Source organism: Phaethon aethereus (assembly GCF_964289735.1).
Source record: "Phaethon aethereus genome assembly, chromosome: 9".
NCBI lineage: Eukaryota > Metazoa > Chordata > Aves > Phaethontiformes > Phaethontidae > Phaethon > Phaethon aethereus.
In genome coordinates, this window is record NC_138585.1 from 15,702,583 (window position 1) to 15,727,785 (window position 25,203).

The 25,203-nt window shown below is 46.1% G+C and overlaps 1 protein-coding gene across 1 annotated transcript in view; it reads left to right on the top strand.

The window, feature by feature from the left end:
* Positions 1-15,157, top strand: part of FGF12 (fibroblast growth factor 12) — a 103,946-nt gene extending 88,789 nt beyond the window's left edge. The window contains exons 4-5 of the mRNA XM_082003766.1: positions 6,278-6,476; positions 14,502-15,157. Coding sequence (XP_081859892.1) covers positions 6,278-6,476; positions 14,502-14,620 — 318 coding nt within the window. The 3' untranslated portion in view covers positions 14,621-15,157. The remainder of the gene's footprint in view (positions 1-6,277; positions 6,477-14,501) is intronic.
* The last annotated feature ends 10,046 nt before the right edge of the window (positions 15,158-25,203 follow it).

Here is a 25,203-nt window from a genome sequence, read left to right on the forward strand (position 1 = left end):
GAACTCGATGAGGCTGTGTGCACGGCATCGTTGCCTGCGGGAGTGCTGCTGTGGTCTGCATAGGGCTGATCCTGTGAACAGGACCTACATGGTTCAAGACCTGGGAATAACGGTATGCCAGGGTCAAGTGCTATGGTATGAGGTTTTGTTGTCCCAAATATGAGTTCTTCCACCTGCCGTGCAGAGAGCTGAATTGTGGTCACAAATTCTTAGATATTCAAAGACATGTTTAGTCTCCGAATTTCCACAGGTTTAAATGGCAGTTGGGCATTTGCATTTCATCTGGGAGCCCAAATGTCTTTGAGGATCCAGTGTCTTCGTTTACCCACACAGGTCTATGCGCAGTGATACCGATGCTGAACTTCTCAGTGCTGTTGGCACCAGAGGGATGTTGATTAAACCCTGCTCTGGCTGAGGTCGGTGGGGAATGCGGAATGGGCTTTACTGGGAAAAGAGCACCATAGGGCAGATGCTCTTCTGCAATGCCAGCTTTTCCCCTAGTGTGGAGCGGTGCTTATATAGACGCGGTGAACATGACCCAGTCGTTCCATGGTCTGCCTCCGCAACCACAATGAAATGCCACGGCTGATAGCTCTGATGATATTTATGATTCCTACTTAGTATGTTTTAAATTACTTGATGAGTTCTAAGTATTAACACTAACATCACTAAGTATCCTGAGCCAGATTCTCTGGGAGGGAAGCCTTGTCATGCCATAGACTTTGGTGCAGTTTAGTGCTTTTATCCCATCTGAAGATCTGGCCCAGTAATTGTGCAGAACATAAAAGAGAAACCCGTAAGTGCTGTAAACAAAGGAAAACTGTTGCTCTGGGAGTGTGTTAGATATTTCAACGCTCATAATTAACATCCCTTTCCTAAACTGTGGCACCAGCTACTTGCTGAATGGGCTTTTTCTTTTATTGCTGCTAGTTTCAGTGACTAAATTTATTAAGTCATTAGGTTTGTGTATGGATGGGTGTATTTGCTATTCTCCTTTGAGTTATAATAAAAGGAGGGCTTGAGTTTAAAAAAAAAAAAAAAAAGATCTCTCTCTCTTTTTTTTTTTTATCTGGCAGTTTTGAGAGTGTTTGTAGGGAAATGGCAAGCAACACAAACGAGTGGCCCAGTCCAGGGGGACGCTGTGTGAGCCGCTGGGTTTGAACATACCAGCTAGTGACGGTCCTCTGCCGGCTTCCTCTCTGTCCCTGAGCATGGAAACGTGTCACCATTTCTGCCATGGTGTGGGGACATGAGGGGCTTCCGTGCCAGTCAGAGCTTGGTCTAAACAAACAAGGGAGCAAACTGGTTGCTCTCATGATCAGTACCCAGGAGCACCGTGCTGTTGCTTACAGGGACACCCTTTCTTTGCACGTCCCGGCTGAGGATGCTCAGGGTGCCAGTGGCGGTGATGCCCCCAGCCAGGGCAGGGGCTGGCACTGTGCTCTCTTGCTCAGAGCAGCACCGGGGCTGTGACACCATTGGATTGGCATTATTTGAAGGAGCCGAGATGTCGGAGGGTGGCAGTGCGTTCCCTGAATACGCTGCAGCATCATGTCCGCAGGTTTGACAGTGATGCTTCTGCACTGGTATCTGCGGAGCTTCTCCAGCTTTACAGAAGTGCAAAGAAGGGTCCAATCAAACTTACTGTGTTCAAGGCCAAGAGGCTTGGTTAGATTTACCTGACCAGGGCAGGTGAAAGCTGAGGTAGATTAGAAAAAAACCTGTCCTCTCACAAATCACCCCCAGCCTGTGCTAGGAAGGGGTGCAGATGGGGCCAGACATTCCCAACAGCTCTCTGAAGGACCAGACTGGCCCAAGTGATATAGAGATTGGCTTGTGCCTGTAAGTCCCATCCACATTTCCATCTACAGATGGCAGGAGACACTACTGGGATCAAGGATAAATGAAACATCTCACTTTTCTAAACCAGAAATAGCTTTTGGGGCAATCCATGGTACCTTACACTCTCCCTGAGCAGGTCTGAGACACTGAATCCCTCCCAAATGGCACTTGCATCCGTTTAGCTCCCTTCTTTGGTTGCAACTGTCATTGAATATGGTCTCCCTAATTTTCTGTGTTATAGATACCATTGTATTTTTTTCTAGACTGTGTAATTTCCAGTAAAACTGGAGTTAGTATAAGCCAGACCTATGTTTGTTTTTCAAAGCAAATCTAATTACTCTTCTTACTGGAATTGCCTTTTGTTCAAGGGGTTGGATTGAGATACAGAAAACAAGTTGCAGGCAGATGCTAATCAATTTGCATGTAAATTACTAACATTTCTTTTACAAGTATTTCATGCAGGTTTTTAATTTAACAATTAAAAGAAGATCCGTTTTTTTGAAACTGCTTTCAGTAATATCTATAGACATTTAACAAAATACCTCAGGCTCTAAATCTCCAAATAGTAAAAAAAAAAGAAAAAATATTTATTTACTTTGCAAAAATAATTTAATCAAAGATACATATTTCACATTAACATAACATCAGCCAAATTTCCTTTTTCTTTTCTCCAAATCGCAAGCATGCTTTTTAATGAGGACAGCTGGTGGATTTTCTGAGTGAGCTGAGTTCATGAAGGTGATGATAGGGGACTGAGAACTCTATGAATTTTGTACAGAAAACAGAGTCACGATTTCTTTCTTTGTTTAAAGACTGAAAAAAGATCGGTGATTAAAAGATGAAGCCATCTGTCCTCTCACTGTCTTGTAGCTGGTCATGCTATCCCTGTCAAGGAGAGCTGGAAAATAATTGAGTGGGGTTCATTATAAGCCTGTTTCAAAAGGTCTGTGCACTAAGTGAGAGAGTGAAGTGGGTGCTCCTGACCCCAGGGCTTACCATACCATTACCTCTCGAGGAGGATGTCCTTATGCCCTGTCAGAAGCATGTGGCGGACACAGCCTGAGGATCCCTTTGCTGTTTTTACCCACTCTGTGTCTGTGGGATGAAGAGAAAGTATTGGACTCCAGATCTGCCCATCTAGCACGTTTCATCACCGCTGAATTAATCCTAAAAAAACCCCAACAAAACAAACAAAAAACAACCTGCATGCCCCAGAGGTCTGGCCAATAGCTCAGTGATTTTCCAAAAATACCTTCAGTTATCTCAGATTTCAGTCTGTGCACCAGTGGCTGCTAAGAACTGCTTTATTATATATGTGAAGCCTGTTAAGCTCACCTGTACTTTCCTCTTTCCAGCTCTTCTCAGCCCCAGTCAACTGAAACAGCAGTTCCCACTTGGTTTGACATAACTGCCACAATTAATTTTGACAGTAAGCATATAGAGAGGTTCTGCTGTTAATATTCCAAGAGCCTTTTGTTATTGGTAGCCCCAAAGCCGTCAGCAAGAGGGATGTGCAGAAACTAAGTGACACGATGTAGCTGAAGGGTTGACATTGGCCACCAAGAAGATACCAATGAAATGAAACATAAGGGTTTGCATGTTAAATAGATTTAGAGGACACCCCAAATATCCCCAGACAGTGCTTGGGGGTGGTCTGTGTCCTGCTTGTGTGTCCCATCTCCTTTGTGGTGAACTGCTTTCTCCTTCTCCATCTGCTTGCCCTTTGTGTTGTGTCTACACGTGGTAGTGCACACACCAAAGACTTCTGGTGCTCAGACCTGTGAAGACCCTGCGGCGTGTCAGTTTGGTAGTAGGATGGATTGCATCTTGGTGCGTGTCCTTACGCAGCACAGTGGGACACTGGCTGTTGCTGATGATGTGATATACATAAGAAGGTTAATAATAAAGAATAAAAATGGCATTATTTAACTAGAACTTAGCTGTCAAATCTGTGTTTTTTCTAAATTGCCAAGTGGACAGAGCTGGGATGTTTCTTGGTGGAGTTGCCATGGTTAATGTCCTGAAGTGCTATTTCAGCTGAATTGTGGGGGATGAGAAATCAACCAGCCAACTCACAAAAACAATGGGACAGGTTTGTTTGCTTGTGGGGGAGCTTAAACATTTGAAGGAAATTTATTTTTCTTAAATCTTCATGAAGTTGATGTCTCTAAACGCATCTGCTTTAAAATAACATATTTTTGCTGCTTTATTGGTACAAGTGGATATACGTTATGGCATCTGCTATTATGAACTGCTGCATGTCATCAAATATACTGTGGTAATTTAAAAATAGATACGTATCTGAAAACTTTAAATACGTTTTTTTTTTAAATCTGGATTTTTTTTTCCTTTCTGAAACAACATTTTCAAAATGCATTAGCTTTTATATTTCTGCTTCTTTGAAAATAAGTCTTTGTTCCATGCTGAAATTAAAACAGATGTTGAAAAACCAGTAAATCCAGTAAATTCAAATGCACAGTAAATTCCATGTTTTGGTCAAGTTGGTAGCTACCCCTCACAGCCTACCAACTTTTCAGTCTTCCTAAGGGGAATTTTCTCACTAAACTTTTACTCATGGGGTGACCAGGGCATGAAAAAGGAGATTGAGTTGTCCAGTTTGGTTTTAGAGAAGCTCTCCATCGCGGGGTTTGCTGCCGGTCGGGCCTGATGCCAAGGAGACCCCAAAGCCAGCTGGTCACCGGCAGCTGCTGCAAACTGCCCGGCTCCCCCGTGAGCTGCATCTTCCAAGCCAAGACAAAGCCTGGAGATAAAGGGCAGATTTAAGGAGCGCTTAAACGCTTGATCTTTTGGGGAGCTATTTCAAACACTATTTTATAGTGCCAAAATCATCTAGATCTCTCTTGTTTCACTCTCTTCTAAAATACTTATTTCTCCAGCAAGGAAGACACCTTCAGATAGGGCAAAATGACCCGTTGGGCTGATGGTGGTTTTATCTGTGTGGCTCTAATGATTGATGCAAACTTTACGTGTGCAGCGCAGCCCCGCGCTTTCTGCTGCACTTTATCTTCTGTGGCTTCAAGCCTGCCTGTCTCCGTAGGTCTGTTGCAGGCTGGATTTATTGTCAGACCAGCAACGCTTTAGATAACCCCCGAAGCACTTGGGAATACATACCTCAGTGTTGCTGAATGTTCAAAATATTCACTCTTAAATGAGGTCTCCAGTAAATGTGGCATTACTCCAGATGCTTTGCTCAGATGTTGGTCATGGATTTTCCATTGGCAAGGCTGGAGAAGCTCCCAAAGACTTGCATCACTCTCCTGTAGCAGCACCTGCCTTCACTCACAGGCCTCTGAGATACCTTGTCTGGGTCCTAGAAAAGGGGATTTTTTTTTTTGTTAAAAGTTTTTCTTCAGAAAATGCATATTCATTGTGGCTTGAGCTCTTTTTGCAAGAATGTCATGGTTTTAAGGAACCCAGTGGGAGCATTTGTTTGACCAGGATGAATTTTCTGCTCAAAATGAAAGTCTGGGGGAAAAAAAAAACCACCAACAACCACATCTGCTTCAGTGAAGGTTTGGGAGCCCACTGCCACAGAGTCCCTTGGCCAGCCAGCTCTTAAAAGAGGTTTAATACTTCCCTGTGTTAAAAGTTTTGAAAAGTAGCTGGGATGTGATGGGTTTTGGTCCGTAGTTGGGTGTATTTTCCTCCTTGAGACTTTATGCAAAGCCAGTGCAAGTGGCAAAGGCACAGCCACCCCCACAGCCAGCACAGGGGATGTCTCAGACTGGCCTGTGTGTCCTCTGTTCCTGGGCAGGTGTGGGACCAGGTATCAGTATCTGGAGAAATACTTGTGGCAGAAATCTTTAAAATTACTTCTTTCTCTTTATTGAAAGATTTCCAGGCTTTGTGCCAGCATTTCTTCCTGTCGCTTTTGAAAATAAATAAATTGTTTACCTGCTTTTGTACTCCTGTTTCTCTGAATCCACTTAAATGCCCCTGATGAACTGCCTTTTGCCCATAAGAATTTGAAGAAACCTCAATGTTTTGGACAATGACCATTGCACATTTCTTGCCCATCACAGGGAAGTTAAGAGCAAAGCCAGGGGAAGGCATTGCGAGCAGCAGATGAGCAGCAAGGCCGTCTCGTTGCTTCTCAGCTCTCTTTTTTTCTTTTTGCTTAGTGTTCCAGCCTAAATCCTGACAAATTCCTGACTTTTCCTGCGTATTTTTCAAGCCCATTCACTGTAGGCTGTTTTGCAAACCACAGCTCTGCTGGGGAAAAAGGGCATTCCCTTTCAGTAGGGAGTTTTCTAGTGTGTGTTATTGCTGGGAGCCGGTATTGCTGATGCCTGTTGTTTTCTGTTGTTAAACTAACTGCAGTGCGTGACCATCACGTATCGCTCAGTGATGCCTAATTTAGGAGATCAGTGATTAATTCCTTCCATTGCTTTTTCTTCTCTCTCTCACTCTGCAGGATGTTTTCACACCAGAGTGCAAATTTAAGGAATCTGTCTTTGAAAACTACTACGTTATTTATTCTTCCACGCTGTACCGGCAGCAAGAATCCGGCCGAGCGTGGTTCCTGGGACTCAATAAAGAAGGTCAAATTATGAAGGGAAACCGAGTGAAAAAAACCAAACCCTCATCACATTTTGTACCGAAACCCATTGAAGGTATGGAATCTGCCTGCTCCCTCCGTCAGTGGGGCACAGGGAGGGGGACTTTGCAACTGCAGATTTGGGGCTTCCTGGATGGGGGTGTTGGGCTGCAAGACCAGAAGGCAAGGGCAAGGTTTGTAACGTTTCAGGAAGGTGCTGGGCTGCGCTGTTAGCATTTCATCTGCTTCTCATCCTCCCATATAATAAACTTTGCACATCATCCCAAAGAGGTTTCTCAGCTTTGGGTTGCTAAAGGATGAATCTAAAAGCCCAGCAACACAAGAAGTTACTGGGAAAGGAAAGCACCCTCAAGCAGCCAGCAGTTCAAAAGGAATCCAGGCCAGCTGTGACCATAATGTGGAGGTCTCTGTGATGATTTTCCCAACTCATTCAGTGGGTTTCCAGTCCCATGTAGAGTCAGTAAAGATAGGATTTATCTCGCCTGATTTTAGACTTTGAGACTCTGTTTATAGTAATGGCAGAGAAATAGGTCCACAGCTGTGGATATACTTTATATGTCTACCCTAAAATGACGTAAACCTGTTTTTTTCTCATTTGTAAAGACATCCTAGTTAGTCACTGGGGGTGGAGAAGCCTCCACCATAGGTGTCCAAAGTTAGATGAGATGCTCTCGTGCCGTATGTCTTCATCACAGCGTGAGTGAAGGTCACGGAGTTGAAGTTTTGCCCTCCTGCTGCTGACTGTACACTGCTGAAGTGTGCCCCAGACTTGTGCCAGGGCGTTCTGCTTTTTATGAGCTGGCACCCGGTACGGGAGAGGTTTAGTGTGCTGAGCCTAGTACTTAACAGGTACTGGCGTGGTTTCGGAAACAAGGAGACCTCTTTTCCTCTCTGGCTTGGAAAAAGCACTACTTTTTGATCCCCAAACTAGGTATGCCTTTCTGACCCTATCTCGGACATGCCAATGGCCACCTCAGGGCCACAGCAGCCTGGGGCTGGCCTTGGCTGCACAGCTCCATGCCCTCTTTCGCTACTGTTATGTTAGCTGTGGGGTCAGGGCTGGACATGTGGAGAGACCTAGGAATCAACTGGTGCTTTCCTGACAGGTACCACTCACAAGTGGTGGAGGCTGCAACTAAGTCCATGCACTAGTAGCTGTTTTAACAGCTTCCTGGGGCCGACGAGTGTGTGTGAGTGAGTGAAAGGCCTGCTCAGGAAGGCAGGCTGAAATATCTGTTGGACCACTGAAGCAAAGTATGAGGACAGAAATTAGGCTCAGCATTCCCAGAGATCTGTGACCTTTGCCACAGGAGGATATGTTGGAAGAGGAGATGGATATGTTGGAAGAGCAGGCCTGGAGCCTCTTGTCCTGTGCTTGTTTTCAACAGCGTTTTTGCAGCCGGGAGCCCTTTCTTGTTTATCTGAGGCATTAGAGGGATTGGTGCCCTAAGCCCTCATTGAGTTTTGCTAAGGAACGGAGCCTGCTTCAGGCGTGGGGTCAGTCAACAGCTTCTCTTCTGTTTCCTCCTCTCCTGCCTTGGCTGGGAGGAGAGTCTTCTGCAAGTGCTAGCTTTCACAGCCGCGTTTCCAGCTCCTTCTGGTATTTCTGGGCCTGTCTGGGTGTTGGCACTGATCAGTGGGTTCCTTTGAATGCAGGCGTCTATCTTAAGGTAGTGCTGTGGCATCTGCTGAACGGCTCAATAGTTGTCTTCTGCATGCATTAAACTAGGCCATTCCTGTGGCTCTCCTCGTGGAAGGCCTTGCTTAATAGAGGTGCCTGACTCACAGTGGAGTTCTCATTGCAGCAAATGCCGCTCTGGCTTTCATTTTGTAAAACCCAGCCCAGCCTGAGAGCTTCCCTTTCCTGCAGTTGCATCCTCCCACGCTTGCTTCAATCACAGCTGTCACATAACCTCATGAGCGAGTGAGCGCTTTGGAAGTTGGCAGCCAAATGAAGGGCTCCTCCACCCCTTCCCTCCTCCACGTGCTTTGCAGTCAGCCTCTGTGAGCCCGCTGCATCAAAGAGCTGGCAGTCTCCCAAGCCGAGGCACGTGTCAGCGTCCCAAAGCATTCAGCTGTCTGGGACTGTGACTCCAGACGGAGGACTCTGTTCCTAAGCCCAAGATTCATTGTAGGTAGCAGAGGCTTGTGGGGAGGATTGGAGTAAAACGCGCTCGGCTCCACGTGACTTCTCCGTGCTGCATCCATCAAAGTCTCCGTAAGCAGAGATGTTACAGAAAAGGGGCAATTCCTTCCCTGTTTTAACAGCTTCTTTCTCTTTGTCGTGACTGTAAGGAAGTATTCAAAGCCGTCCCGTGCGATACTTGCATGTCCCTTCTGCTAAATGCTGTGACATGCTCCAGCGTGTGGGCTTTGCTGCTTATTCAGGCCAGTACTTTGCAGCTTCCGCCTGCAGTAACGCACCCAGGTTTCCTTTTGCTCCGGTACCACCACCACCACCATTTGCCCTGCCCCGTGATGGCTGACACAGTAACGTACGCAAGGAGGAATCTGGTCCCCTGGGAAGCAGAGGTCTTAGGTACGTTGCTAGGAATCACTTCACCCCCCACTTCAATGGCAACTATCTCCGAGATGAAACTTCCCGGTTGTTTGCCATGTGCAGAAAAATTATGCAGCAGCTCAGTGAGCGTTCGCAGGGGAAGGAAACACAAAAAAGCCCAGATTGCTCCTGGAGCTCATTTGACTCCCATTGCTTTGTACCGCTTTCTGAAACCAGAAGTCCTTTCCTCAGAGTTGCAAATGGGTAGTAAACTAATAAATAAATGTGAAATACCCTCCCAGATAACTTCTAAGGACTACATATGTGTACATGTGCGTATATACGCAATGGCATCTGTGTATGTATGTGTGTTATCTATGATTTTAACAGCTACAGCTGTATGCTGTGCTAATCCCACAAATTCTTTGACTCCTGTAGATTGTCAGGATGCTGGAGGTGTTCTGTGCGAAAGTCATAGATACCAACTGGAAAAGTTTTGGGTTTTGGTTGGTAGGAGGGCTTTTTTTGGTTTAGTGTAGGTAGAATTTGTTTGCTTTTGGAAATAGCATTAAGCTTAATCAATATAAAAGCACAAAAAACTTGCTAAGTAATAACAGGGGAAACGTTAAGTTCCTCTCCCATCTGTGCACAGGCAAAGCCAAGGAAAACAGCCTGGCAGGCAGCAGCTAATGTACTGTGTGGTGCCAGTTTTAGTTAAAAACACACATATGCAACACATTTCTTTTGATATTTTTATTTCTGATCACTGATCATTTGAGCTAAATGAGCCCTTAAAGTGCAGGCATATAGATTGAACCAGACAGCACAAGAAATTAGCTCGAGTATAACTGTCACTTGGACACCAAGCAATCTTTTAAAGGAATTTCAGTCTCTTTAAGTGTCTGTAGTGATTAGTGCTGGACAAACACTACTTGTCCATGGTGCCTCTCATTCTTTTAAATATCCAAACCCATCTCAAACAATGGAAGACTTTTCCAGTCACTTCACTAAGAATTTTATCAGATGCTTATTGTGGATGTGCTCTCTGATTTGTATTTCCTTCTCCTTGAACGTATAGTTTCCAGATTGCTCTCCCAAAAGAGCTACATTTAATCTCTCGCCTGGCCCAAGCCAGAATGCATTTGTGGTGGCAGATCTGGGCACAGAATGCAGGAGACAACTCTGCCTCCATCTGAGTCAGCAGAGCTGCCCCTAATTCCAACCTCATGGTGCTTCAGCCCTTATGACATGAACATGTCTCACATACCAAGGTGTCTTGATAATGTCTAGTCTGATCCATTTACTACCATTCATGAATATCCATGTGCAAGGAACAACAGCCAGATCTTTCCCAGTGTGTTTTCCCAGGGATGCAACATCCCAGTTCTGTTAAAGTGGAGTCCTCAGATGTTGCAAAGTACAAGACACTGTTAAGTAGGAAGATGTGGTAGGCCTGGTGAAAATGCTTCAAAGGTATCACCTTAATCCACAAAACCTCCTGAAAAGTGTTCTTTTTAAAAAAAAACAACAAACCCCACATTCTTCATCAGTCTTTATTAACACAGCTCCTCTTTTGGGTCTCTCTTTCAAGTGAGCAGGCTTTGGTATGTTTTCAGTCCCACACTCACTCACTTGTTCATCTATCAAACTCCTAATCATCTTTTTAGATGGTAAATGCAATGTACTTTAACCATGCTTTTGCTTGGCTTTTTGTCATCCTGTGCTGCGTTTCTTACCTGAACAAACTGTGATTCCATCTGGCAGCATTCTGCAGGTTTAGCTGCTGGATAGACAGCTCAAATGCCTCTGAAACGCATCAGCTGGGAGCAGGCTGAGAACACAGTAATCAGAGGCAGAAAACGAGGGTGCATAATCACTTGCTCCCTCCTGCCCCTAGCTGCTGCTCAGACAATTAATTCTCTCCACCGAAGCATTAGCTAATGCAGCCGCTGCTGCAGATACCGGCACCCCGAGCTGTGGCATCTGTCAAGGGAAAGAGCCGGTATTCCGGGCTGCCTGCCAGAGGCCGTGTGCCCAGCCCTGCCCCGCCAGCGGCCCTCGGGGCGGCTCGCTATCCTGCAGGACTGGCGACCTGCCTGCCTGCGAAACGGCAGCTTGCAAAAAGTTTGGTTCCTCCTAACTCATTAGGGTTTGGGGCAGGGAAAGCCAGGAGTGAAGCTGGATGGATAGGATATATCTGAGGTCCTCTAATAAGCTTTTCCCTGTGTTCTAGGGAAAGGAAGTGGAGTTTGTTGCATCCCCTCAGCCTCCTCAACTTGCAGCGATGCCGAGTGGGAAATGCTAGGATCAGGACACAGAACGATGTGTGCTTCCCAAACTCAGGCGGTCCCTGACGCTCGGGGAAGCCGCATGGGGTGATTTTGGTTTCACCGTGTGGGTGGTGTGCCAGGGCCATGCCTGGGAAGCAGAAATGAAGCTGGGATCCTGTGCCAGCGCATAGGCGGGAGATGGAGCTGTTCCTGGGTGACAGGCAGCCCCCTCCATGCCTTTGCCTGCAGGAAGGATGCTCCCCACCGCCCCCTTCCCCCTTGCTTGTACCCCCAGTCTCCTTCCTGACGAATTTGCGAGTTGTTTCTTTGTGCAAAATTGTTTCCTTGTGCGTGTAAATGGCAGGCGCTGTGGTCAGCAGGGAATCGAAAGCCGCAAGAGCCAGCTATGGGCACGGCTCTGTTCCCGCTCACCCCCTTCCATTTACGCCTGTGGCTCTACAGTGGCTCAAGCTAACAGCACTTTCCAGTTAAACCATGAATATGGATGCGTTGATTAGAATCTAGGACATAGGAGCTGATTATCTGATTGAAGCTCCAAAGCATTAGCTTGGTTTCCAGACATTAAGGCTGCATTTGGGTGGGTGGGTGGGTGGGAGAAGCGAGGCAAAGCAGGGAGGGGAGTCTTGTTTTAGCCACATTGCTCATCCCTCTAAAGCTGCCTCATGCTGTGCGCACCAGCAGACCTCTCAAGCGTCTGGGCACGCTGCCTGTCACACTGCTGCTGGTTTACCTTGAGGCAGGTGACGGGGACAGTGTGTCTTCTCATACACACGTGCACAGGGACCCCAAACCGGCCTGTTAATGCTGCTGGTCCTGAACCACACAGATGTACTTTAAGGCTGGGGAAATCTGGGTACTCGCAACAGTCCATTTGCAAACACACACCCCCTCCCCGGTCCATGACTAATGTCTCTGTGTGTGAGTCACACTCAAGCTTCCTCAGTACAAGGAGTAACAGACTGCAATCCGAGAGCTTGTGTTGCACAACATGTCACACTGTCCTTAAAACCCCACGTGTGTGCAGTTGTGCGCGTACACACCTGCGTGTCGCGGTGCACATGGGTTTGCCGCTGCCACTGAGCGATGGCCATAGCTCAGCACATGCACACAAGTCTCTTGTGTAGGAGAATATCCCGGCACTATCTTGTGCGTGATGCCGTATAAATGCTGCGTACACTGATACTGTAGGTGTCTCTAAACGCTGAAAATATGCTTGTCCTATGGTGCTACAGATTTTCTGGCATGGTCTCTTGGCACAGCCTATCTATCTCGTGCAGAGGCTTTTACAACTCTGTCTGAAAAGCACAATGTGAGCAGCCTCCAGCCATGCCCCATGTCAGTACTCGTATCATGCACAAGTCTGGAAGATAAACTTACAACTCCTGCCCTATTTGCTTGCTAGGTACAGGGTTTCCTTAATTTTTAGCTGCAAATGTTGTTTACTTCTGTAGCCTGATTTATATTCATTACTCTGTGGGCCTTGTTAGCAGTTTAGCATTTTTGCCCAAAGGCCATGTGAGAGGCAGGGAGCTGAGGAAGGGTAACATGTCGTGGTGCTGCTGCTGTGAGCTTTGCTCGGGCTCAGCCCTTGTCCTTAAGCATCTGGCCCAGCCCGATGGGGTGTTCAGGATGGATGCGAGTGAGATAGATGAGCTTAGTACGTGCAGCTGCCCAGGGGAAGAGCTCATGGAGGTCCCTCCAGCTCCAACCTGGGACCAGACAGGTCAGGGTGAAGACAACACTGCACCTGAGGCAGAACTTAGTGCATGGAATGTCAGGGGCACTGAGGCAATGCCGGCACAAATAACCCAACTCTGCTGGGCAAACATCAGGTCAGGGAATAAGGTCGGTCACGGAAGTGATGTGCATCCTCAGCATCGTCAAAAGGTTCTGCAACTCAGGCTAAGAAGTCACAAGGGCATGGGTTTTCCTCGGTTGTTAACCTATTCATACTGTTCTTTAAGATTTTACTAGGTACTTTGCCACAACAGGCAAATTCACCATCACCAGGTCATTGAGTGACACTTGTCAAGGTATGAGGGCCAGCTCAGCAGCTGAAAGGGGATGTGAGAGCCCTTGTCCTTCTGTTGCTGCCATGCTACACACTTCCCTTGCAGCATGCAGACAGCATCGATAGTCTGGGCAGCTCATTCTGGCCCAGACCCATGGGACAAGTCACTCATTTTCTCTTTTTTCTCATTTTCATCAAAAAATGGCTCCGGTAGCAGTAACAGTTTGCAGAGCAGTACCTGCAGCCATGCTGGGGGGCCCAGCTAGTGTGTGTGTTTAAACTGCTTTGAAAGCCTTGCATGAAAAATGCTCCATGGGAAAAGTAATATTTTTTCACTGCTTATATATTCAATGCAATATCCCTTCTATTAATACACAGTTGCCTGCACTTTATCTCTGTCCTGTATTGTTGCACATGGCTATAACTGTTTATCTAGCTAGGAGTAAAACGCAGAGCAATAATGTCATTTGCAGCTTGCCTCTAATTGCCAGGATTTATTTGCCAATCGGGAGGTTATAAATATAAGCGCTTACATTGCCTTTTTAGACATGGGGTGTATTTTTCATTTCTTCAGATAATTTTTGAAATTTTGTTCTTCTTGATTACCCGGAACCAAAACCTGATGGGCTCTATCCCCGGTGTTTGAGCTCTGTGCCATTGCTTGTGATGTGGCAGCTTTACAAAACGAAGCAGTACACAATCATTTCTTTCTATCCTAATTTTTGTAAAGAGCCAGGCATGACATTTGCAGTCTGGACCTACCTCAAGTTCTCAAGTCCTGTGCCTGCCCTTGAGATGCCTCACTATTTCAGTCACATCTACACCCCACCACATTTGCAGTGAGCTCATCAGAGATGGTTCCTTTGGTGTGAGACGCTGAGCTGCTCGGCATGTGCCCCTGCTCTGGCACACCTCACACGGCATGAGGCCAGCCATGAGGACTTTGTCCACGTGGTGAGTTGGATAAATGCTTTATGCTGCACAGCACATGGGGATGTGCCATGCCTTGGGCAGACGTTCTCAGGCTGTCTAGGCTCCAGCACATACATTTTTATAGGACACGCATTGTTTAGACAGGGTCTGGAGAGAAGGTGCCCTCCATCCACCCTGTTCTCAGGTGCTGCCAGGTGACCACACAGAGCTGGGATGGCTCCTGGCTTGCTGTCACTATACTCAGCCCCATGTGGAATTTCAGCCTCATATACAAAGAAATAATTAATTACGGCCACTAACCTCTGTGACTTCAGAGCTGTTAACGGGTGTCTTTTCTGTTTGCAGTGTGCATGTACAGAGAGCCATCGCTGCATGAAATTGGAGAAAAACAAGGACGCTCAAGAAAAAGTTCAGGGACACCAACCATGAATGGAGGCAAAGTTGTTAACCAAGACTCGACATAGCTGACAAATACCCTCCCTTCTTCCAGCTCCTCCCCTCCCACCCACCTACCCACCCCGCCTGGCAAAACCACACTGAGACAACGACAACTGAGCAAGGCAGGACCTACCGGTAGTGGCTAGGAGTCCGAACTCCAGAATCTTTCTTTGTGTAAGATGAGGAAAATCGAACCCCAGATCCTGCCTGTTGCAACGTTTTAAAAAACAAAAACACACAAAAAAGTGAAGAAAAAAATGTTTTAAATCAGGACTCCATTAACATTTTCAAAAGCAAACTGTTTGCTCTGTGATCAAAGGGGGAAAAAAATCTCATCTCTGCATAATAATAATAATAACAACTAATAAATATAATAATAATAAAGATGTTACCTTTAAAAATAAAACAAAGCTTTTGGAAAATTGAACTTAGCATATGATGTGCGAGAAACACATGGAAAACACAGCCTGAGACTGTGCTTTCTGCCTTATACTTTCACCTCACGTTAACACCACAGCTTTTTCCATCCCTGCTTCCCTGAGGATGGATGGGATTTTTCACAAAGCAGGAAAGGTAGGGATGGACTATGACTGTGTCTGTTCTGCTATCAATAAAATATGGCCTGTCTGAATTAGGAGTCTGACAGTTATGGGCAACAAACTAGCTACTCTGTATTCAGCTTTTTCCATCTACATTCAAACACTGTGTAGTTATTTGTTGCTAGTGTCACTGTGTGAGTATGTTTGACCCAAGTCTGGCACTTTGTGCTTTTTTATCATAATTATTTATATTTATAGGCTTGTTTTACTGTATTAGTTGCCAGGGGAATTTTGGAAATGGGTTTTCAGGTCTCGCAAGATGATCATATTTATTAGGGAAGAGTTAGAAGATAAAGGGAAGGAGGAATGGCCGTTTGCTTTAAAATACGAAATTGAGCAACAGACGCTACTGAAATCCTTGCTTTCAGACACAAATGATGAGGCATGTGCTGGGGAGGGGGGTTGGCAGGGATTTCAACCGGGGCTGAGGGGTGTGGGAGGGAGCAGGTGGGGTGTGCAGAGGAGGGGGCAACTGCAGGGGAAGGTGGGTGGTTGTGCGTGTCCAGCTGTGCCACGGCGAGGAGATGCTGCTGTTTCCTTCTGGCAGCCGGGCTCCCCATATGTGTTGAGGCTCCACACATATCTCATTTTATACGTGTTGAAAACCGAGACTACAGCCCCCTCTAATCCAAAGTCTTATCCCTGCCAAGCCCTTTATGGCATGAGAACTCCTGAGATGCTGCAGCAAGCTGGGTGTGGGTACATGTCCCACGAGCGCCGGGGCTGCAGATGCTGGAGAAGCATTTCAGAGGTAACGAATTGACCGATAAGGAATGGGAAGGAAGAGGGCGATGGGGTCAGGGATGCTCAGTGCTGAGCCCACCTGCGGCATGAGGGCATTAGTGGGGATTTGCAAGTCTCTCCCTCTCTGGAGTTTTCTCTCCTTATAGCTTGGGGGTCAGCAGTGAACCACACACTCCCATGGGTGGTACTGAGGGTGGTACTGAAATGGGGTGATACAGGCAGATGCCCTTTCTCTGCCCACACACATTACCTTCAGTCCCAGGGCCTGCAGGCTGGAGCAGCAAATCGTAGCGGTGGTAAGAGCGGCTGTTGCAAAAACAGGCACTGCCCTGGCTGAGGCGCCCAGCGAGTTTTTTCTGCTCTCCTGTGAGAGGTGAAAAGCAGAATGAATAAGCAAATGCCCAAGTGCCTGGCGTGGGGTAGCGGGTCGGAATGGCCCAATGTACAAGGGGAAACAGCCCAAAGCCTTGCTGTTACAGGCTGGGTGCGGGTGATTGTTTTTTTGTAAATTATGGGCATACATGAAATACCAAATACCACCTTAATTCTTGAAGCTTCTTTGCTGTCACAGCCAATGCCTCAGCTGGCCAGCGGCTACCCACTGTGATGCTGCTGTGGCTGTGGGAGACGGGGAGTGCCTGGGCTGGCCGTGACACTCCTTACGAAGAGGCTGCTGACCCCGGCACCTCCAGCCCTGCGGCACGGTGTGCGGCAGGGCTCGGTGAGCGGCTCCAAACAGGCGCAGAGCAAGGAGGAAAAGCTGAGGGGAGAGAGCCAAATTTCAAGGTTATGGAAGACTCCCAGGATCAGCATGAAGGAATGAATTTCAAGCATGTCCTTTTGTGTTTTGGAAAGCTGAAACTTGAAATAAAGAGCCTCTTACCATGGCTCTGCCGCATAACACTGCACCTGCGGGCAGCCCCTCCATGCTATGGGGACACAGAAGGGCATTGGTGCCTGCATGCCAACAGCAAGCACCGACAAGGTTTATCTGGGGCTGCCAGTTGTATCAGAGTGCCTTACTCATGCCCTCCTCAGAGCCCCCAGTCCCGCAACACTGGGGCAAGGTGACTAATACATACTCAGCTTGGGAACGCACACACACAGCCCCATCATCTGATACAATCTATTGCCTACATTTCAGCTCCCTCACAAACTAGAGAACACCCCAAATTAAGGGATGTGGACTGCTTACTCACTGGAAAGATGTACATTCAAAGAAATTGAGCCTCAAGACCAACATACTGAGCTATCAGGTCCCTGAACTAACGAAGCCACCAAACACTCAGGCCACAGTTTAGGCACTAAGCCATGGCCTTTATCAGCTGCTGTCCTGGAGGGAAAGCCCAGCCCCTACCACGGAAGAGACCATCCACAGCACCCCTTGGTACCACAAGCCTCTTCTGGCCCCAGCCATGGGCAACTTGCCAAGGTCACTGATGGCATCTAGAGCAGATCCAGCATGAGAGAACAAAAATTACTGTGTCCCTGTGTGCAATTTGCCTAAGGTCCCAGAGAGCCGTGAGCAACAGGAGATGCAGTGCTGCCACGTGCCGATTTCTGTGTCTCACTTACCACTTCCCACACTGGGCTTTTGCTTTGATAATTTTTCTTTGGCCAAATCATTGCAAGAGTCCCTGGAAATGCCACAGTCAGGCCTAAATATCAAAATAATCCGCTCCTTTGGTCCACTGTGTTTGAGTTAATCAATCAATCACCTTCATGCGACACTGAGCTGGCCCGTGATGAGAGCTAATTAAACCTGCTCACACCCAGGGTCTGTGCTACCTCGGAGCACATCTTCTGCCAAGTGTTGTAACTAAATGTTGTCTTTCCTCACTGCCACCTTAGCCCTGGCAAACCGTGGGCCACGTACGGTGGCATAAACCAGGCTAAAACCTTCCCACATACCTTAGGAAATGAAATAATACTGTGCTCTGCTTGACCTCTAAGGAAGCTCTAAAAATCAGTTTGTGGTGTAATGCAGGGACTCCTAACAACAGGACAGCCCCAAAAACAATGAGACCACATAGCTCAGCTCCACAGTGTCCAGCTGCACCAGCTCCTGATTGAGAGCTGCTCAGTTCCTGGTGCCTCAATGCCCTCCAGGTACCCTAGGTTTCTGAGGGAAACCTGCGGCTTACAGGTACCACATAGAACTTCATGCATTTTTGACTCATGTGCCTTGCAAGCTTAGTCCCCAGGCCAATTCTCAAGAAGGTGGTGTGGGTTTTGTTGATTATCTGCCACTTCTCAATCTGCAGGAAAAGGGGAATCCACAGAGATCTTTTGTGCTTTGAGGTTCCTACAGTCTCTTCATTGCTTCTTGCTGTTATTGCTCAGTGTCAAAGTCCTGAGTGATGTTTCTTCCTTTAACCACACATGCCACAACCATTTAGGGAGCTTTGTGTCTCAGTTTACCGTTACAGCAACTACAACCTTTTCTAGCCTACATGTAATACTAGCAGGACAAATTCTCTTCCTAGCTATGTTCGCATGGCATTGTACAAACATCTAGCACAGAAAATGGCCAAGAAAAGCAAACAACAAAATAGAAGGATGTTTTCAGTTCATCTAGCCCATGGTAACTGTTAACTCTGCTAAGTCTCCTGTAAACCTTTACCCTCTAAAATAACAGATGCTGCTATGGAAGAACTTGGACATTAGAAGTCCAACAGCAGAAAACACTTCACAGCACAGAAATACAGGTACATTTAAAGTATTCATTTTGTTTCACCCTAGTTTGGCTTTTAATTGGGATGTCAGCACTATTCTAGCAGGACAATTGCAACACAGCTCCTCTGACCTATGTATCAAGGGCAAAACCTGGTGACATGGCTCCAGCTTGGACCATCAGGAATTCACTAGGAAAAAAATGCAGAAAAAGATACCAGCACAACAAGCATGCTGTACTGCACCAGCAAGTTATGCCACAAGTGTCAGCACTGGCACGTGACAATGTGCTATAAAGCAAAGTTGACACTCAACAAAGCAATTTATGAAAGTTGTGTGTCAACGTTTTTTTGTTTGCACTCAGATAGGGTCTGGCTGATGGAGCCCCACGCAATCCTTCAACCTGTCACGGGGCCTCACTTTAAACCTTTATATCTTAAACTGCACTGATGGTGCACCGTGAGTGTTACCTCCCCAGAAAGACACCATTTCCACACTCACCGAGCAAAGCTGGAGCAAGTGGTGGTGTAAGCTCCCCAGGCTGAGTAGAGATAGAAGGAAATGAAGTGTGCCATCCTCCTGGTTTCATACCAGCAAAGCATGAACAAACTGTCTTTTTGATGACTACAGTTCCTAAAAAAAGAAGGTTCAGAATTATCATTAGTTACAGCAAACAAAACCAACCTTTGCTAATGTGCATACACTAAAATAATACACTACTTTTAACATGGGGGGATGCTGAGCCCAAAACATGTCCAACATTAGGCCTCTGTTAACTGTGGCAGAGCTTAGCCCTTGTCCTAGATGGCAGGGCTCAGTTAGTATGCCACTTTGCATCAAGGGAAAAAAAAAAAAAGACAAGGAAAGGCACAAGTGAGTGTCTTCAGGGCCAGATTCCCAAAACTGTAACAAAATCTGTAGTTGCTGCTATAGGATGACCCACTGCAAGCACCTGTAAGTAAAATAAAAAGACATACCATGGCAATTTCTCAGTGAAGCAGGGCAGTTTCCATGGCATTCATGTCTTCCTTCTCCCACCTCCAATGCTTCAGCCTTCAGGGTGATTGAAGGCTGTTTCCACGGAGTAAAAGACATCAAGGCTTACATCCTCCTCACCAGCATGGAGTAAACCTTGACTGCTCTGCTTCATCTGCTGAGCAACAATCATGGCATCAACCAATTTCCCCATGTTCTTCTTAGACATCTTGATTAAGGACCAAAAAAAAAATCCCACAGCCAGGCTGATACATATTTAGCATCACATTTAAACATACTAGCATCTCAAAACTGCTCAAACCCTTGTGGCCACAAGGTTAAAGCTAAGTAACTACCATTTCAGGACATACATAGCATTTCTTGGACTTCAGGCACCTTCTCTTTGGCAAAGGAGGTCTACGTCAGCATGGCTTCAGGACTCATTTCACCAGTGCAATTACTACGAATCATTGTGAAGGGGCAAGGAACTTGCACAGGCTCCAGAGTATTCCCACCTGAGACAACTGGAGGATCAGTGCAGAAAGATTCAACCTTTATGACCTTCTGGAAAAGATAGAATCTCTGGTCAATCTCTGGACATTAGAAGTCCAACAGCAGAAAACACTTCACAGCACAGAAATACAGGTACATTTAAAGTATTCATTTTGTTTCACCCTAGTTTGGCTCTTGAAAAGCAGAGAGAAGGTGTGGGTGGTTGTTTCAGTCAAACCACACTCTGGTGCAGGCATAGGGATAATTCATCTTTGGGAAATGCCATTGATGTTTATTGAGCAATACAAATGGATCTGGGCTCTCAAAAAAAAAAAGCAGCATTACCAATTATTAAAAAAAAAAAGTGTCTGGGTACGAGATCTGAGAAGCAGAGGATAACCCTCCCAAGAGTCTATTAAGAATGGGTTATATATTGTTCCATTTTTCCATGCTCATTACAATCACTGCCCCAATAATAGCTGCATGCTGTGCCTTTTTCTATTCTAGTAAAATTTTCCCCATGGGAACTAAATATCTCAGTTTAAATACTGAGCAGAGCTGGTAGAAGGCGGCAGTATGCTTCTGCTGTGCTAACCTTGTGTGTAATCTGCATCTTAGGTAGCTGGTTACTACCCATCTTTCTCATTGCTTGACACAAAAATAAAGGGGCAGCACAGGGGAAGAGGAAAATATTGGTCAGACGCTCAAACTAAATGACATTGTCAAGGTCAAAGTATGTCAGACTTAATGTCTTTCAGAAATTAAGAATTTGGTGAATTTTAATTCCTTGAGCTCTGAGAAAAATTGCAGGGAGAAAAGTGATTGGTGGCTCCATCTTAGCACCAGTCCCTAAACTAGTACCCTTGTGGCATTTCAGTCTCTGTATCTAGCTCCTGGCTTGGCTCCTGCGTGTGTTGGTGCTTTCCTTTCTCAAGGGTCAGAGTTTCCCTGGGAGCTCATCTTTGCCGAGTCCTCAGGGCATGCCAGTCCAAACAAGGCAGAGCCGTTTCTGCTTGGGCAGCAGTAGGATCCCAAGGCAAGTACCCTGCGCAGGCTTTCAGCTGATAGCCCAACCCAGAGGGGCTCCTCACAGACCCCTCCCCACAGCACCACACACCTCCTCCAGACATACCAGGAAAGAGAAGAAAAGAAGCCTCAACATCCTGGGCAATTCTACTTCCAAGGACCCTGATTCGTGCAGACCCCATAGTGAGAACCCCAAAATCTGAGACACAGAGATGTCAGCCCTCCTGTTACGCTGTTCCTAGTCTGTGCTCAAAGTCTCCACCTGCCAGCAACCAGCCCTGCCGCAGAGGTGTTATGAGGATTACAACTTTTTGGCTTACGAAGTGGTCTGATCATATGATAACGGAACCCTGCAGAGGCAAAGAGCTTACTTTTCGACTGCCGTGGAGGGGTCACTTACAGGCTCTGACTCTGACACTGCCTCTTATTAATTTTATTTTCCCACTTACTGCACAAGCTGGCAAGTGAAATAGTTCCAGTCAATTCACTGTTAAACAAAGAGGCAAGCCAGTGCATAGGGCACAAGCTTTGCTTGACATTAACTCAGTTTGAAGATCAAAAAGAGGCGTGTTAAGCTTTGCATTATCTCCATTTTTAATTTCCACTGTTTTCTATGCTTCCTGCTATCAGACAGAATGGAAAGCAGAACTAATAGGGAGCAACACACTGGGAAAACATCGACTTCTGGTATGGAAGCAGTAAATGTTATCTCACAAACAGATGGATAGTCTGGTGATTCCCAGCTCAGTTATACATCTACAAAAGTTCCTCTGGGCTTCAGACAGGTAGTTTTCACGTGAGTATGTAATGAACTCTCACAAGGTCACATTTAGCGTACTGCAAGGCTTGTCCTTCACCAGCAAGTTCAAGTGATTCTCCTAGCATTGTCAGTGGGGTGCAATGTAGGACCTAAATCTGAATACAAACTGTGCAGTCGGTGTGTGTAACCAGAGCTTCCCAGGGAAAGCTCCCCATGGGGACTGAGAGACCTAAATTTGCCATAGAAGAAGGTCTAGTTCAAATTTGCCATCTTCGGATTCCCTTTCCATATTTTTTCCCTATAAAACCAGCCCAAATTCTAAATTCTATACTCGCCTCTCTTTTCTTGATCTCCAAATACAAACACTGGACTATCTCATAATTTTATTCCATCTGTAGGACTGAATAGGGCTTTTATAATGTGGTAGCATTTAAAACAAGAAAAAAGTTAAGTATTGGATGTAATTGATTGCCAAGGAGCATGATAACTTAGCTCTAGACATGCCCAAACCTTGGAATCCATACCCAGGTAGAAATTTAGCTTCGACTGTTGCAGCTTAAGTCCATCTATTATTAATTCAGTAAAACCATTTTTCTGTTCAGAAATACGTTCCTTGGGAGAAGCTCCTGCAAACACATCAGCAGGTGGCGGCTTCAGAGAGAGACTGAATGGACGCACTCCCAAGAGTCAAAGCTGGGAGTACTTTAAATAGAAAGACAAGCTCATCATGAAGTGAAATCTTTCCAAAGGCAGCATGAGCTGGTTCCAGGTGAAGGCTTTACATTTTCTTTGTAAAACAGTTATCTGCTCCTAAAGATCTGCAGGAATAGATTTTAAGTCACGGCAGCTTTTACTAAAACGACTGGCAAAAAAGCAAACAAAAAAGCCCCATCAGCTCCATACTGCCACCCACCACCCGGATTATGCTTTGTTTTGGAAACTCAAGGAGTTGAGAATGAAACTCACCCTCAGGGCAACTCCAATGAAATCAATGTGCAACCCTGGGAATTAATCTGGCCCAAGCCTCATTTTCTCTTTAACTGCAGGAGCCAAGGTCATTTTCCCATCTGGATTTTGCAGATGCTTCTGCACATACTGATGAGTTATACCTTTTATCAAACCTTGACCATCATTTTCAGGGCTAGAAAATTATTGCACAATCAGAGTATCACAGGAAATAACATAAAAACTCTTGGTGTTAAAAGCCAGACCTCATATTTGCTATGTGCCGCTTTTCCTGTGTCCCCCAAAGCCATATATAGTATCTTTCCACAGCGCAGTACAGGACTTTGTCTCCAAAATCTCTCCCTTAATGCCAGATGACACCACTCATCCTCTGTCTTAACTTAAAGGAAGCTCCTCTTTTCAACATCTGTAGGATTTTATGTAACAGTATGACAGCGTTTTTCTGATGGTTGAAGGACGGAGAAGGACAAACTGTAAGCACAACTCTTTCTTTTGAGGGACAGTGTGCCTGTCTGTCTATGTATCAATGCCTATAGCCTTATTCCCCTCTTATCTCCTCAGTAATATCCCTTGTACCAGGACATGTGATGTCTGGATGGATCTGACCCTGCAGGAACCTCTGATCATAGAATCATAAAATCATTAATGTTGGAAAAGACCTTTAAGATCATCAAGTCCAACTGTCAACCCACCACCACTATTCCCACTAAACCATGTCCCAAAGTGCCACATCTATACATTTTTTGAACACTTCCAGTGATGGTGACTCCACCACCTCCCTGGGCAGCCTGTTCCAATGTTTGACCAACTACTCTTTCAGTAAACGTTATGAGAGGATAACAGCAGATGGCCCAAAAATGAGGCAAAGATTGGCTGCAGACACACAGAATCACTAAGGTTGGAAAGGACCTTCAAGATCATCAAGTCCAACCATTAACCCAACGCCACCATGTCCCCAAAACCATGTCCTGAAGCGCCACATCCACACATATTTTGAAGATTTCCAGAGATGGCGACTTCACCACCTCCCTGGGCAGCCTGTTCCAATGCTTGACCACCCTCTCGGTGAAGAAATTTTTCCTAATATCCAATCTAAACCTCCCCTGGCGCAACTTGAGGCCATTTCCTCTCGTCCTATCACTAGTTAGCTGGGAGAAGAGACCAACACCCACTTCACCACAACCCCCTTTCAAGTAGTTGTAGAGAGCAGTAAGGTCTCCCCTCGGCCTCTTCTCCAGACTGAACAACCCCAGTTCCCTCAGCCGCTCCTTATAAGACTTGTGCTCCAGACCCCTCACCAGCTTTGTTGCCCTTCTTTGGACACGCTCCATCACCTCAGCATCCTTCTTGTAGTGAGGGGCCCAAAACTGAACACAGTATTCAAGGTACAGCCTCACCAGTGCTGAGTACACGGGCATGATCACTTCCCTAATAAGATGATCCTTAATAAGATGGTCCGTGCCAGGCATGCTGACAAAAGCTCCACCTGATACATCCAGCAGTACCTAACCCCATTGGGGTGAAGAAGACAGGCCATTCAAACACAGCAGTGATTGTAAGTCAATATATTGGAGAGAAAGGGTCTGCAAAAGCAATTCCTGCCTGGAAGCAGACTGCTTCCAGACTGCAGCCCCTTTTACCTTATACGAGCATGTTACCTCCTCAAGTCTGTAGACTGGGGTGCTAAAACACACTGATGCCAACTCCAAAGTAATAACACTGGGAAATTTGTGGTTTGTGATATTTTAATATCCTGAGCAGAGGATTATTTGCTGTCTAGCGTGCTTTAAAATGGTCTCCTCCTGCACAATTGATAGCTTTACGCTCCTGGACAGAATAACAAACAGTTGTACTGTTAAAATAAAAGAGATCCTTCAGATCATCTCAGGGCAGCATCTTGGCAATCTTGGAGCCAAGATGCTTGTGGAAAAGGTGAGTGGTTGTGGGGCAGATTTGCCAGCTGGTGCAGGCACTTGCAGCTGCTTAGAGTTCGTGTAAAAAAGATCTAATCTCAGATTTTTAAGGGCGGAAAGGGCAGTTGTAAATCATAGTTTTACCTCTTCTATAACAGAGACTAGTGAGTTAAGAAGTCATAGGTGAGCTTGACCAGAGGTACCCAGCTGGGCAATGGGAATGCTGCTCTAGTTTGCTGGAATTTCACATGCCAATGTTGTATTTCCATGATGCAGCAGAGAGTTCATCCAGAGGCTGGAGACAAGGTAATCAGATTCTATAGGTTTACTTCCCAATTGTTTATTCAATATGGATCACATCAAAACCTCACTGGAGGCAGTGAGAGACTCTTGTTGACTTTTCAGTTCTGAATTGGACCTGAAGCATTCAGAGTTTTAATTTGCACAACTGGAATTTTGTG